Raw genomic sequence first — 14143 nt, forward strand, 5'->3', positions numbered from 1 at the left:
TCTCCAATAACCACACTCCATGGTGCCACACACGTCGAACACTGTCCCGAGGATCTCCTGCAGTGATGTCCTGGTGCTGAGACGATTCTCCAATAACCACACTCCATGGTGCCACACACGTCGAACACTGTCCCGAGGATCTCCTGCAGTGATGTCCTGGTGCTGAGACGATTCTCCAATAACCACACTCCATGGTGTCACACACGTCGAACACTGTCCCGAGGATCTCCTGCAGTGATGTCCTGGTGCTGAGACGATTCTCCAATCACCACACTCCATGGTGTCACACACGTCGAACACTGTCCCGAGGAACTCCTGCAGTCATGTCCTGGTGCTGAGACGATTCTCCAATAACCACACTCCATGGTGTCACACACGTCGAACACTGTCCCGAGGATCTCCTGCAGTGATGTCCTGGTGCTGAGACGATTCTCCAATAACCACACTCCATGGTGTCACACACGTCGAACACTGTCCCGAGGAACTCCTGCAGTGATGTCCTGGTGCTGAGACGATTCTCCAACAACCACACTCCATGGTGTCACACACGTCGAACACTGTCCCGAGGATCTCCTGCAGTGATGTCCTGGTGCTGAAACGATTCTCCAATAACCACACTCCATGGTGCCACACACGTCGAACACTGTCCCGAGGATCTCCTGCAGTGATGTCCTGGTGCTGAGACGATTCTCCTCCAATAACCACACTCCATGGTGCCACACAGGTTGAACACTGTCCCGAGGATCTCCTGCAGTGATGTCCTGGTGCTGAGACGATTCTCCAATAACCACACTCCATGGTGTCACACACGTCGAACACTGTCCCGAGGATCTCCTGCAGTGATGTCCTGGTGCTGAGACGATTCTCCAATAACCACACTCCATGGTGCCACACACGTCGAACACTGTCCCGAGGAGCTCCTGCAGTGATGTCCTGGTGCTGAGATGATTCTCCAATAACCACACTCCATGGTGCCACACACGTCGGACACTGTCCCGAGGATCTCCTGCAGTGATGTCCTGGTGCTGAGACGGTTCTCCAATAACCACACTCCATGGTGCCACACACGTCGAACACTGTCCCGAGGATCTCCTGCAGTGATGTCCTGGTGCTGAGACGATTCTCCAATAACCACACTCCATGTTGTCACACACGTCGAACACTGTCCCGAGGATCTCCTGCAGTGATGTCCTGGTGCTGAGACGATTCTCCTCCAATAACCACACTCCATGGTGTCACACACGTCGAACACTGTCCCGAGGATCTCCTGCAGTGATGTCCGGGTGCTGAGATGATTCTCCAATAACCACACTCCATGGTGTCACACACGTCGAACACTGCCCCGAGGATCTCCTGCAGTGATGTCCTGGTGCTGAGACGATTCTCCAATAACCACACTCCATGGTGTCACACACGTCGAACACTGTCCCGAGGATCTCCTGCAGTGATGTCCTGGTGCTGAGACGATTCTCCAATAACCACACTCCATGGTGCCACACACGTCGAACACTGTCCCGAGGATCTCCTGCAGTGATGTCCTGGTGCTGAGGCGATTCTCCTCCAATAACCACACTCCATGGTGCCACACACGTCGAACACTGTCCCGAGGAACTCCTGCAGTGATGTCCTGGTGCTGAGACGATTCTCCAATAACCACACTCCATGGTGTCACACACGTCGAACACTGTCCCGAGGATCTCCTGCAGTGATGTCCTGGTGCTGAGACGATTCTCCAATAACCACACTCCATGGTGTCACACACGTCGAACACTGTCCCGAGGATCTCCTGCAGTGATGTCCTGGTGCTGAGACGATTCTCCAATAACCACACTCCATGGTGCCACACACGTCGAACACTGTCCCGAGGATCTCCTGCAGTGATGTCCTGGTGCTGAGACGATTCTCCAATAACCACACTCCATGGTGCCACACACGTCGAACACTGTCCCAAGGATCCCCTGCAATGATGTCCTGGTGCTGAGACGATTCTCCAATAACCACACTCCATGGTGCCACACACGTCGAACACTGTCCCGAGGAACTCCTGCAGTGATGTCCTGGTACAGAGACGATTCTCCTCCAATAACCACACTCCATGGTGTCACACACGTCGAACATTGTCCCGAGGATCTCCTGCAGTGATGTCCTGGTGCTGAGACGAGTCTCCAATAACCACACTCCATGGTGCCACACACGTCGAACACTGTCCCGAGGAACTCCTGCAGTGATGTCCTGGTGCTGAGACGATTCTCCAATAACCACACTCCATGGTGCCACACACGTTGAACACTGTCCCGAGGATCTCCTGCAGTGATGTCCTGGTGCTGAGACGATTCTCCAATAACCACACTCCATGGTGCCACACACGTCGAACACTGTCCCAAGGATCCCCTGCAATGATGTCCTGGTGCTGAGACGATTCTCCAATAACCACACTCCATGGTGCCACACACGTCGAACACTGTCCCGAGGAACTCCTGCAGTGATGTCCTGGTACAGAGACGATTCTCCTCCAATAACCACACTCCATGGTGTCACACACGTCGAACATTGTCCCGAGGATCTCCTGCAGTGATGTCCTGGTGCTGAGACGAGTCTCCAATAACCACACTCCATGGTGCCACACACGTCGAACACTGTCCCGAGGAGCTCCTGCAGTGATGTCCTGGTGCTGAGACGATTCTCCAATAACCACACTCCATGGTGTCACACACGTCGAACACTGTCCCGAGGATCTCCTGCAGTGATGTCCTGGTGCTGAGACGATTCTCCAATAACCACACTCCATGGTGCCACACACGTCGAACACTGTCCCGAGGATCTCCTGCAGTGATGTCCTGGTGCTGAGATGATTCTCCAATAACCACACTCCATGGTGTCACACACGTTGAACACTGTCCCGAGGATCTCCTGCAGTGATGTCCTGGTGCTGAGACGATTCTCCAATAACCACACACCATGGTGTCACACACGTCGAACACTGTCCCAAGGATCTCCTGCAGTGATGTCCTGGTGCGGAGACGATTCTCCTCCAGTAACCACACTCCATGGTGTCACACACGTCAAACACTGTCCCGAGAAACTGATGCAGTGATGTCCTGGTGCTGAGATGATTCTCCTCCAATAACCACACTCCATGGTGCCACACACGTCGAACACTGTCCCGAGGATCTCCTGCAGTGATGTCCTGGTGCTGAGACGATTCACCTCCAATAACCACACTCCATGGTGTCACACACGTCGAACACTGTCCCGAGGATCTCCTGCAGTGATGTCCTGGTGCTGAGACGATTCACCTCCAATAACCACACTCCATGGTGTCACACTCGACGAACACTGTCCCGAGGATCTCCTGCAGTGATGTCCTGGTGCTGAGACGATTCACCTCCAATAACCACACTCCATGGTGTCACACACGTCGAACACTGTCCCGAGGAACTCCTGCAGTGATGTCCTGGTGCTGAGACGATTCTCCAATAACCACACTCCATGGTGTCACACACGTCGAACACTGTCCCGAGGATCTCCTGCAGTGATGTCCTGGTGCTGAGACGATTCTCCAATAACCACACTCCATGGTGTCACACACGTCGAACACTGCCCCGAAGATCTCCTGCAGTGATGTCCTGGTGCTGAGACGATTCTCCAATAACCACACTCCATGGTGCCACACACGTCGAACACTGTCCCGAGGATCTCCTGCAGTGATGTCCTGGTGCTGAGACGATTCTCCAATAACCACACTCCATGGTGCCACACACGTCGAACACTGTCCCGAGGATCTCCTGCAGTGATGTCCTGGTGCTGAGATGATTCTCCAATAACCACACTCCATGGTGTCACACACGTCGAACACTGTCCCGAGGATCTCCTGCAGCGATGTGCTGGTGCTGAGACGATTCTCCTCCAATAGCCACACTCCATGGTGTCACACACGTTGAACACTGTCCCGAGCATCTCCTGCAGTGATGTCCTGGTGCTGAGACGATTCGCCTCCAATAACCACACTCCATGGTGTCACACACGTCGAACACTGCCCCGAGGATCTCCTGCAGTGATGTCCTGGTGCTGAGACGATTCGCCTCCAATAACCACACTCCATGGTGCCACACACGTCGAACACTGTCCCGAGGATCTCCTGCAGTGATGTCCTGGTGCTGAGACGATTCTCCAATAACCACACTCCATGGTGTCACACACGTCGAACACTGTCCCGAGGAACTCCTGCAGTGATGTCCTGGTGCTGAGATGATTCTCCTCCAATAACCACACTCCATGGTGCCACACACGTCGAACACTGTCCCGAGGAACTCCTGCAGTGATGTCCTGGTGCTGAGACGATTCGCCTCCAATAACCACACTCCATGGTGTCACACACGCCGAACACTGTCCCGAGGAACTGATGCAGTGATGTCCTGGTGCTGAGATGATTCTCCTCCAATAACCACACTCCATGGTGCCACACACGTCGAACACTGTCCCGAGGATCTCCTGCAGTGATGTCCTGGTGCTGAGATGATTCTCCTCCAATAACCACACTCCATGGTGTCACACACGTCGAACACTGACCCAAGGATCTCCTGCAGTGATGTCCTGGTGCTGAGACGATTCTCCTCCAATAACCACACCCCATGGTGTCACACACGTCGAACACTGTCCCGAGGATCTCCTGCAGTGACGTCCTGGTGCTGAGACGATTCTCCAATAACCACACTCCATGGTGTCACACATGTCGAACACTGTCCCGAGGAACTCCTGCAGTGATGTCCTGGTGCTGAGACGATTCTCCAATAACCACACTCCATGGTGTCACACACGTCGAACACTGTCCCGAGGATCTCCTGCAGTGATGTCCTGGTGCTGAGACGATTCTCCAATAACCACACTCCATGGTGTCACACACGTCGAACACTGTCCCGAGGAACTCCTGCAGTGATGTCCTGGTGCTGAGACGATTCTCCAATAACCACACTCCATGGTGCCACACACGTCGAACACTGTCCCGAGGATCTCCTGCAGTGATGTCCTGGTGCTGAGACGATTCTCCAATAACCACACTCCATGGTGCCACACACGTCGAACACTGTCCCGAGGATCTCCTGCAGTGATGTCCTGGTGCTGAGACGATTCTCCTCCAATAACCACACTCCATGGTGCCACACACGTCGAACACTGCCCCGAGGATCTCCTGCAGTGATGTCCTGGTGCTGAGACGATTCTCCAATAACCACACTCCATGGTGTCACACACGTCGAACACTGTCCCGAGGATCTCCTGCAGTGATGTCCTGGTGCTGAGACGATTCTCCTCCAATAACCACACTCCATGGTGCCACACACGTCGAACACTGCCCCGAGGAACTCCTGCAGTGATGTCCTGGTGCTGAGACGATTCTCCAATAACCACACTCCATGGTGCCACACACATCGAACACTGACCCGAGGATCTCCTGCAGTGATGTCCTGGTGCTGAGACGATTCTCCAATAACCACACTCCATGGTGCCACACACGTCGAACACTGTCCCGAGGAACTCCTGCAATGATGTCCTGGTGCTGAGACGATTCTCCAATAACCACACTCCATGGTGTCACACACGTCGAACACTGTCCCGAGGATCTCCTGCAGTGATGTCCTGGTGCTGAGACGATTCTCCAATAACCACACTCCATGGTGTCACACACGTCGAACACTGTCCCGAGGATCTCCTGCAGTGATGTCCTGGTGCTGAGACGATTCTCCAATAACCACACTCCATGGTGTCACACACGTCGAACACTGTCCCGAGGATCTCCTGCAGTGATGTCCTGGTGCTGAGACGATTCTCCAATAACCACACTCCATGGTGCCACACACGTCGAACACTGTCCCGAGGATCTCCTGCAGTGATGTCCTGGTGCTGAGACGATTCTCCAATAACCACACTCCATGGTGTCACACACGTCGAACACTGTCCCGAGGATCTCCTGCAGTGATGTCCTGGTGCTGAGACGATTCTCCTCCAATAACCACACCCCATGGTGTCACACACACCGAACACTGCCTTGATGCCAAGCACAGTCACTGTCACCTCACAGCTGGAATTCAGTTCTTTGGTCCTTTGTTTGGAGTCGATTGGTCCTGGTGGAACTCAAATTGAGCCTCGGTGAGCAGCTTATTTGTGACGAAGTGCTGCTTGATCGCAGTGTTTATAACTCCTTCCAACACTTTTCTGATGATGATTGCGAGCAGGCTGATAGGGCGGTAATTGATCGGGTTGGATTTGTCCTGCTCTTTGTGGACTGGACATACCTGGACAATTCTCTACATTGTTGGGCAGATTCCAGTGATGTGGATATACTGGAACAACTTCACTAGATGTGCGGTTGGTTCCAAAGCACAGATCTTCAACACCACAGCCAGAATATTGACGGGACCTTTAGCATTTGCTGTGCCCAGTTCATTCATTTGTTTCTTGATACTGAAATGCCGGGGAATTCTGCACTAAATCTCACACCTACTGTACATTCTGGAACTTTTGTCACCTTTAGTGCTTCCTCCAAGTTGTGTTCAAAATAGAGGCGTACTGATTCATTGGCTGAGGGAGGGCGGTAGGTGGTAATCAGCAGGAGGTTTCCTTGCCCATGTTTGACCTGAAGGCATGAGATTTCCTTGGCTCTGGAGTCAATGTTAATGGCACGAAGGACACTTGCATCTGAGGGTACATCACTGCGCCCCACCATTGGTGGGTCTCTCCTGTCCGATGACTGCTGATGGAGGATCCTGTGACTTTGCCTAATAACTATGATTTTAAATGTATCACTACGTCACACAGTTGCTTGACTAATGTGTGGTCCACTTCTCCCTACTTTGGCACCAGTCCCCAGGAGTTAATGAGGAGGGCTTTGCAGGGTTGACTGGGCTGGGTGTTCCTGCGCCGTGTCCGAATCCAATGCAGAAGCCGAGCGGTCCGCCCGTTTTTTTTATTCTGTATCCTTTCTAGAGGCTTTCTAGGCCATTTCAGAGGCCATCACATTGGTGAAGGACTGGAGTCGCGTATAGACCAGGCGTAAAGGGCATTGGGTTTTACGACAATCTTTACTAATATCAGCTTTTTGTTTTGAAATGTTTCAAATTTGAATTCAAATTCATGAAACGTCCACGATGATATTTGGACCGTTATCTCAGGATTACTTGTCCAGTAACATAACCAACAGGCTATCGTTCTCGACGTCTCATCATCTCTGTGTCCATTGTCTGATTGCACCTCTGAAGTGCCTTTCGACGCTTTCTTTTCTGCATTAAAGGTGTTATATAAATGTAATCTTTGATGATGACAGTCCTGACTACACCAACCCCATTGCTGGATATCTGTTCCCGGTTACCGAGGTTTCATACCGGCAGTGGATGTGTAAAATAACGGGTGTCGGACATTTCAATTACCCGGGGGGGAAAGCGATTAAATTTTTCATTATTTTTATTGGTCAATTCTCCAGCCCGACACCAACAGTGATTGTTTCGATTAGTCAGTGTAATTTCTCAGGCAGTTTTCTAGCTGTTTCTCTCACTTCAGATTCGTTCCTTCCCTGCCACTAGAGTTCTGACTCGCTGCTTTTTTATTTCTCGGGAAATCACAAAGTGCAGCAGCAGGAAAAACTGAGAGAAAGGAGTCTATCATATTGTCAGTCAGTAATCTGATGTCATGTTGGACACTGAAGGACAGAGACAAATAATCACGTTAAAACTGCTCTCAGTGATTCCTCACTCTCCGAGAACTATAATTCATCAAATTTCTTTGCCGTTAATGACTGAATCAAGATGTTTACAGAATATTCAGCCCATGTTCAGAATGGATCAGAACCCGGCACAGTGACTGCTTCCTGTGCTCAACAACTGGGAGATCCCATCACTGAGCAGATCCTTTCCTTCACATTCTCGGTGTTTATATTTCACTCAGCTCCTCAATATATTCATTACTATTCTTTGCAGGAAGTCACTGAGCTCGCGGAGAAGGGAAACCGGGCAGACAGTTCCAAACTTCTCCTAACTCTGGTGATGGAGAAAGGCTCTCAGGCCCGAAGAGTGATGTGGGAATCCTTTGTGAAAATGCGGTATGGGGTACCAAAGCTGGACAAAATACTGAAAGAAATGCAGGAACTTGGTACGTTAAACTCAGACACTGAATTCAAATTCAGATTCAAACAGGATTTCACTATAATATTACACAGATCTGATTTCATGAACGCTAATTGATTTAAACAGGTTCTGATCCATTTGATTACATGAACATCACACGAGGTTTATCCGAAGTACCCAGTCACCTGAGAGGTAAGTGATGAAATGGAGATTTCAAACCGTTTATTTCACTATAGAATCCAAATATTTGACTCAAGCTGATTTGTTTAAATGTTGGCAGAATTTGTGAATGAGAAGGTCCAAGGCTCAGGGAATAGGATTGAACATTATTTGGATTCGTGATTAATCCACAAAAGTTCTGCATAGATTCAATTTACAAATAAAGCCGATTTTTTAATTATTGGTAAATTTGCAGGTCTTGTATGCTCCAGTTAATCCGACTGTACATTGCCTACACCTGGCAGGATCCTGATACACTGAAACCCCATACACACCTGGCAGGATCCTGATACACTGTGAAACCCCATACACACCTGGCAGGATCCTGATACACGGTGAAACCCCATACACACCTGGCAGGACCCTGATACACTGTGAAACCCCATACACACCTGGCAGGATCCTGATACACTGTGAAACCCCATACACACCTGGCAGGATCCTGATACACTGTGAAACCCCATACACACCTGGCAGGATCCTGATACACTGTGAAACCACATACACACCTGGCAGGATCCTGATACACTGTGAAACCCCACACACACCTGGCAGGATCCTGATACACTGTGAACCCCATACACACCTGGCAGGATCCTGATACACTGTGAAACCCCATACACACCTGGCAGGATCCTGATACACTGTGAAACCCCATACACACCTGGCAGGACCCTGATACACTGTGAAACCCCATACACACCTGGCAGGATCCTGATACACTGTGAAACCCCATACACACCTGGCAGGATCCTGATACACTGTGAAACCCCATACACACCTGGCAGGATCCTAATACACTGTGATAAACCCCATACACACCTGGCAGGATCCTGATACACTGTGAAACCCCATACACACCTGGCAGGATCCTGATACACTGTGAAACCCCATACACACCTGGCAGGATCCTGATACACTGTGAAACCCCATACACACCTGGCAGGATCCTAATACACTGTGATAAACCCCATACACACCTGGCAGGATCCTGATACACTGTGAGAAACCCCATACACACCTGGCAGGATCCTGATACACTGTGAACCCCATACACACCTGGCAGGATCCTGATACACTGTGAAACCACATACACACCTGGCAGGATCCTGATACACTGTGAAACCACATACACACCTGGCAGGATCCTGATACACTGTGAAACCCCATACACACCTGGCAGGATCCTGATACACTGTGAAACCCCATACACACCTGGCAGGATCCTGATACACCGTGATAAACCCCATACACACCTGGCAGGATCCTGATACACCGTGATAAACCCCATACACACCTGGCAGGATCCTGATACACCGTGATAAACCCCATACACACCTGGCAGGATCCTGATACACTGTGAAACCCCATACACACCTGGCAGGATCCTGATACACTGAAACCCCATACACACCTGGCAGGATCCTGATATACTGTGAAACCCCATACACACCTGGCAGGATCCTGATACACTGTGAAACCCCATACACACCTGGCAGGATCCTGATACACTGTGAACCCCATACACACCTGGCAGGATCCTGATACACTGTGAAACCACATACACACCTGGCAGGATCCTGATACACTGTGAAACCCCATACACACCTGGCAGGATCCTGATACACTGTGAAACCCCATACACACCTGGCAGGATCCTGATACACTGTGAAACCCCATACACACCTGGCAGGACCCTGATACACTGTGAAACCCCATACACACCTGGCAGGATCCTGATACACTGTGAAACCCCATACACACCTGGCAGGACCCTGATACACTGTGAAACCCCATACACACCTGGCAGGATCCTGATACACTGTGAAACCCCATACACACCTGGCAGGATCCTAATACACTGTGATAAACCCCATACACACCTGGCAGGATCCTGATACACTGAAACCCCATACACACCTGGCAGGATCCTGATACACTGTGAAACCCCATACACACCTGGCAGGATCCTGATACACTGTGAAACCCCATACACACCTGGCAGGATCCTGATACACTGTGAAACCCCATACACACCTGGCAGGATCCTGATACACTGTGAAACCCCATACACACCTGGCAGGATCCTGATACACTGAAACCCCATACACACCTGGCAGGATCCTAATACACTGTGATAAACCCCATACACACCTGGCAGGATCCTGATACACTGTGAAACCCCATACACACCTGGCAGGATCCTGATACACTGTGAACCCCATACACACCTGGCAGGATCCTGATACACTGTGAAACCACATACACACCTGGCAGGATCCTGATACACTGTGAAACCACATACACACCTGGCAGGATCCTGATACACTGTGAAACCCCATACACACCTGGCAGGATCCTGATACACTGTGAAACCCCATACACACCTGGCAGGATCCTGATACACTGTGAAACCCCATACACACCTGGCAGGATCCTGATACACCGTGATAAACCCCATACACACCTGGCAGGATCCTGATACACTGTGAAACCCCATACACACCTGGCAGGATCCTGATACACTGAAACCCCATACACACCTGGCAGGATCCTGATATACTGTGAAACCCCATACACACCTGGCAGGATCCTGATACACTGTGAAACCCCATACACACCTGGCAGGATCCTGATACACTGTGAACCCCATACACACCTGGCAGGATCCTGATACACTGTGAAACCACATACACACCTGGCAGGATCCTGATACACTGTGAAACCCCATACACACCTGGCAGGATCCTGATACACTGTGAAACCCCATACACACCTGGCAGGACCCTGATACACTGTGAAACCCCATACACACCTGGCAGGATCCTGATACACTGTGAAACCCCATACACACCTGGCAGGATCCTGATACACTGTGATAAACCCCATACACACCTGGCAGGATCCTGATACACTGTGAAACCCCATACACACCTGGCAGGATCCTGATACACTGTGATAAACCCCATACACACCTGGCAGGATCCTGATACACTGAAACCCCATACACACCTGGCAGGATCCTGATACACTGTGAAACCCCATACACACCTGGCAGGATCCTGATACACTGAAACCCCATACACACCGGGCAGGATCCTGATACACTGTGAAACCCCATACACACCTGGCAGGATCCTGATACACTGTGATAAACCCCATACACACCTGGCAGGATCCTGATACACTGTGAAACCCCATACACACCTGGCAGGATCCTGATACACTGTGATAAACCCCATACACACCTGGCAGGATCCTGATACACTGAAACCCCATACACACCTGGCAGGATCCTGATACACTGTGAAACCCCATACACACCTGGCAGGATCCTGATACACTGAAACCCCATACACACCGGGCAGGATCCTGATACACTGTGAAACCCCATACACACCTGGCAGGATCCTGATACACTGAAATTCTATGCACCGAAGATTTACAGCTGTTCACACAGTCGAACATTAATCCTTGGTGGGATGTGAGGGAAGGACAATGCCTCAGTTATCTGCATGCACGAAAACCCAGAACTTGCAATCTGGCAATATTTTGCTCGACAGATCGCACCCATCTGTTAGAAATGGACATTTGTTGGCATAGAGTTGGGCTCGTTGCCCAGCGAATACCCACGAAACTGAGCCTGTCAAGATCCCCTTGAAGCCTCTTCACATCCTCTTCACAACTGATACTTTCGCCTAGCTTTGTATCATCAGCAAATTTGGAAATGTTACATTTAGTCCCCTCATCCAAATCATTGATGTAGATTGTGAATAGCTGGAGCCCAAGCACCGATCCTTGCGGTACCCCACTAGTCACAGCCTGCCATCCTGAAAAAGACACGTTTATCCCTACTCTTTGTTTTCTGTCTGCTAACCAATTCTCAATCCATGCTAGTAGATTACCCCCAATAATACCCCCTAATTTTGTTCACCAACCTCTTGTGTGCGACCTTATCGAAGGCCTTCTGAAAATCAAAATACATCACATCTACTGGTTACCCTTTGTCTACTCCACTAGTTACATTCTCAAAGATGACAACCAATGCGTCCACTATCCCAATGGCCACCTTTTTCAAAACCCTAGGATGTAGGTCATCCGGTCCTTGAGATTTATCGACTTTTAGTCCCATTAATTTTGCTAGTACTGTTTTATTACAAATAATAATTTCTTTAAGTTCTTCATTCTCGTTACACCCTTGGTTTTCTTGTATTTCTGGGAGGTTTTTTGTGTCTTCCTCCGTGAAGACAGAAACAAAGAATTTATTTAATTTCTCTGCCGTTTCCTCATTCCCCATTATAAATTTTCCTGTCTGAATGTAAAGGACCTACATTTACCTTTGCCAGTCTTTTCCTTTTCACATACCTAATAGAAGCTTTTACAATCCGTTTTTATATTTTCACTAGTTTGTGCTCATATTCCATTTTCCCTTTTATCAATTTCTTGGTCCCCCTTTGCTGATTTCTAAAAAGATCCCAATCCTCAGGCTGACCGCTTTTTCTGGCAACTTTATAAGCTTCCTCCTTTGACTTAATACTGGCTTTAATTTCTTTTGTTAGCCATGGTTGGATCACTTTTCCTTTTGGGTTTGTCTGCCCTAGAGGAATATATGTTGCAAATTATGCATTATTGTCTTAAATGTTAGCCATTGTATGTCCACCTTCATACCTTTTAGCGTAGTCTCCCAATCTACCATGGCCAACTTGTCCCTCGTACCCTTGTAGTTTCCTCTGTTTAGATTGAAGACCGTAGTTTCAGATTGGACTACATCACTCAAACTTAATGTAAAATTCAATCATATTATGGTCACTTGTCCCTAAAGGCCCCTTTACCACAAGATTATTGATTAGCCCTTTCTCATTACACAGTACCAGATCCAGAATAGCCTGTTCCCTGGTTGGTTCCTCCACATACTGATCCAGGAAACCATCTCGCGTGCATTCCAAGAATTCGTCCTCCACACCATTAGTGGTATTTTGATTTGCCCAGTCAATATGTAGATTAAAGTCGCCCATGATTACCGTATTGCCCTTGTTACATGCACTTCTAATTTCTTGATTGATACTGTGCCCTACATTACCAGTACTGTTTGGTGGCCTATACACAACTCCCACCAATGTTTTCCACCCTTTGCTGTTTCTTAGCTCCACCCAAACTGATTCCAGTTCTGCATCTCGATCTGCTGAGCCAAGATCTTTAATCTCCACCGTACCAATCTCATCCCTTATTAACAGCGTTACGGCGCCTCCTTTTCCTTTTTGTCTGTCCTTCCTAAATGTTGAGTACCCTGGAACATTCAGTTCCCAGCTTTGGTTACCCTGCAACCATGTCTCTGTAATGGCAATTACATCGCACCCATTTACTTCTATTAGTGCCATTAATTCATCCACCTTGTTGCGAATGCTACATGCATTTAGATAAAGTGCCTTCAACTTTGCCTGTTTAATATTTTTCTGCACTTTGACCCTCTTTACTGTTGGCCTTTGTTTCTGCTCCCTACTAGTTTTGCTGACTACTTTTCTAACTTGCGCTTCCAGCTTTGTTTCTCCCCATTCTGGGCCCACACTTAGCTTCCCAGCCCCCTGACAAACTAGTTTAAATCCTTCCCAACAGCACTAGGAAACCCCCTGCGAGGATGTTGGTCCCGGTTCTGCCGAGGTGTAACCCGTCCGGCTTGTACAGGTCCCACCTTCCCCAGAATCGGTCCCAATGCCTCAGGAATTTAAATCCCTCCCTCCTACACCATCTCTCCAGCCACACATTCATCTGGTCTATTCTATTTCTGCTCTTGCTCGCACGTGGCACTGGGA

At 49.5% G+C, this 14143-nt stretch overlaps 1 protein-coding gene across 1 annotated transcript in view; it reads left to right on the plus strand.

The window, feature by feature from the left end:
* LOC147084229 (NACHT, LRR and PYD domains-containing protein 3-like) overlaps positions 1-14143 on the plus strand; it is a 205165-nt gene that overhangs the window by 23197 nt on the left and 167825 nt on the right. The window contains exons 2-3 of the mRNA XM_085979485.1: positions 7968-8139; positions 8241-8306. Coding sequence (XP_085835611.1) covers positions 8034-8139; positions 8241-8306 — 172 coding nt within the window. The 5' untranslated portion in view covers positions 7968-8033. The remainder of the gene's footprint in view (positions 1-7967; positions 8140-8240; positions 8307-14143) is intronic.

Source organism: Somniosus microcephalus, unplaced genomic scaffold, assembly GCF_052327205.1.
Source record: "Somniosus microcephalus isolate GS21.2 unplaced genomic scaffold, FLI_Smic_1.0 unresolved_chr9, whole genome shotgun sequence".
Taxonomy (NCBI): Eukaryota; Metazoa; Chordata; class Chondrichthyes; order Squaliformes; family Somniosidae; genus Somniosus; species Somniosus microcephalus.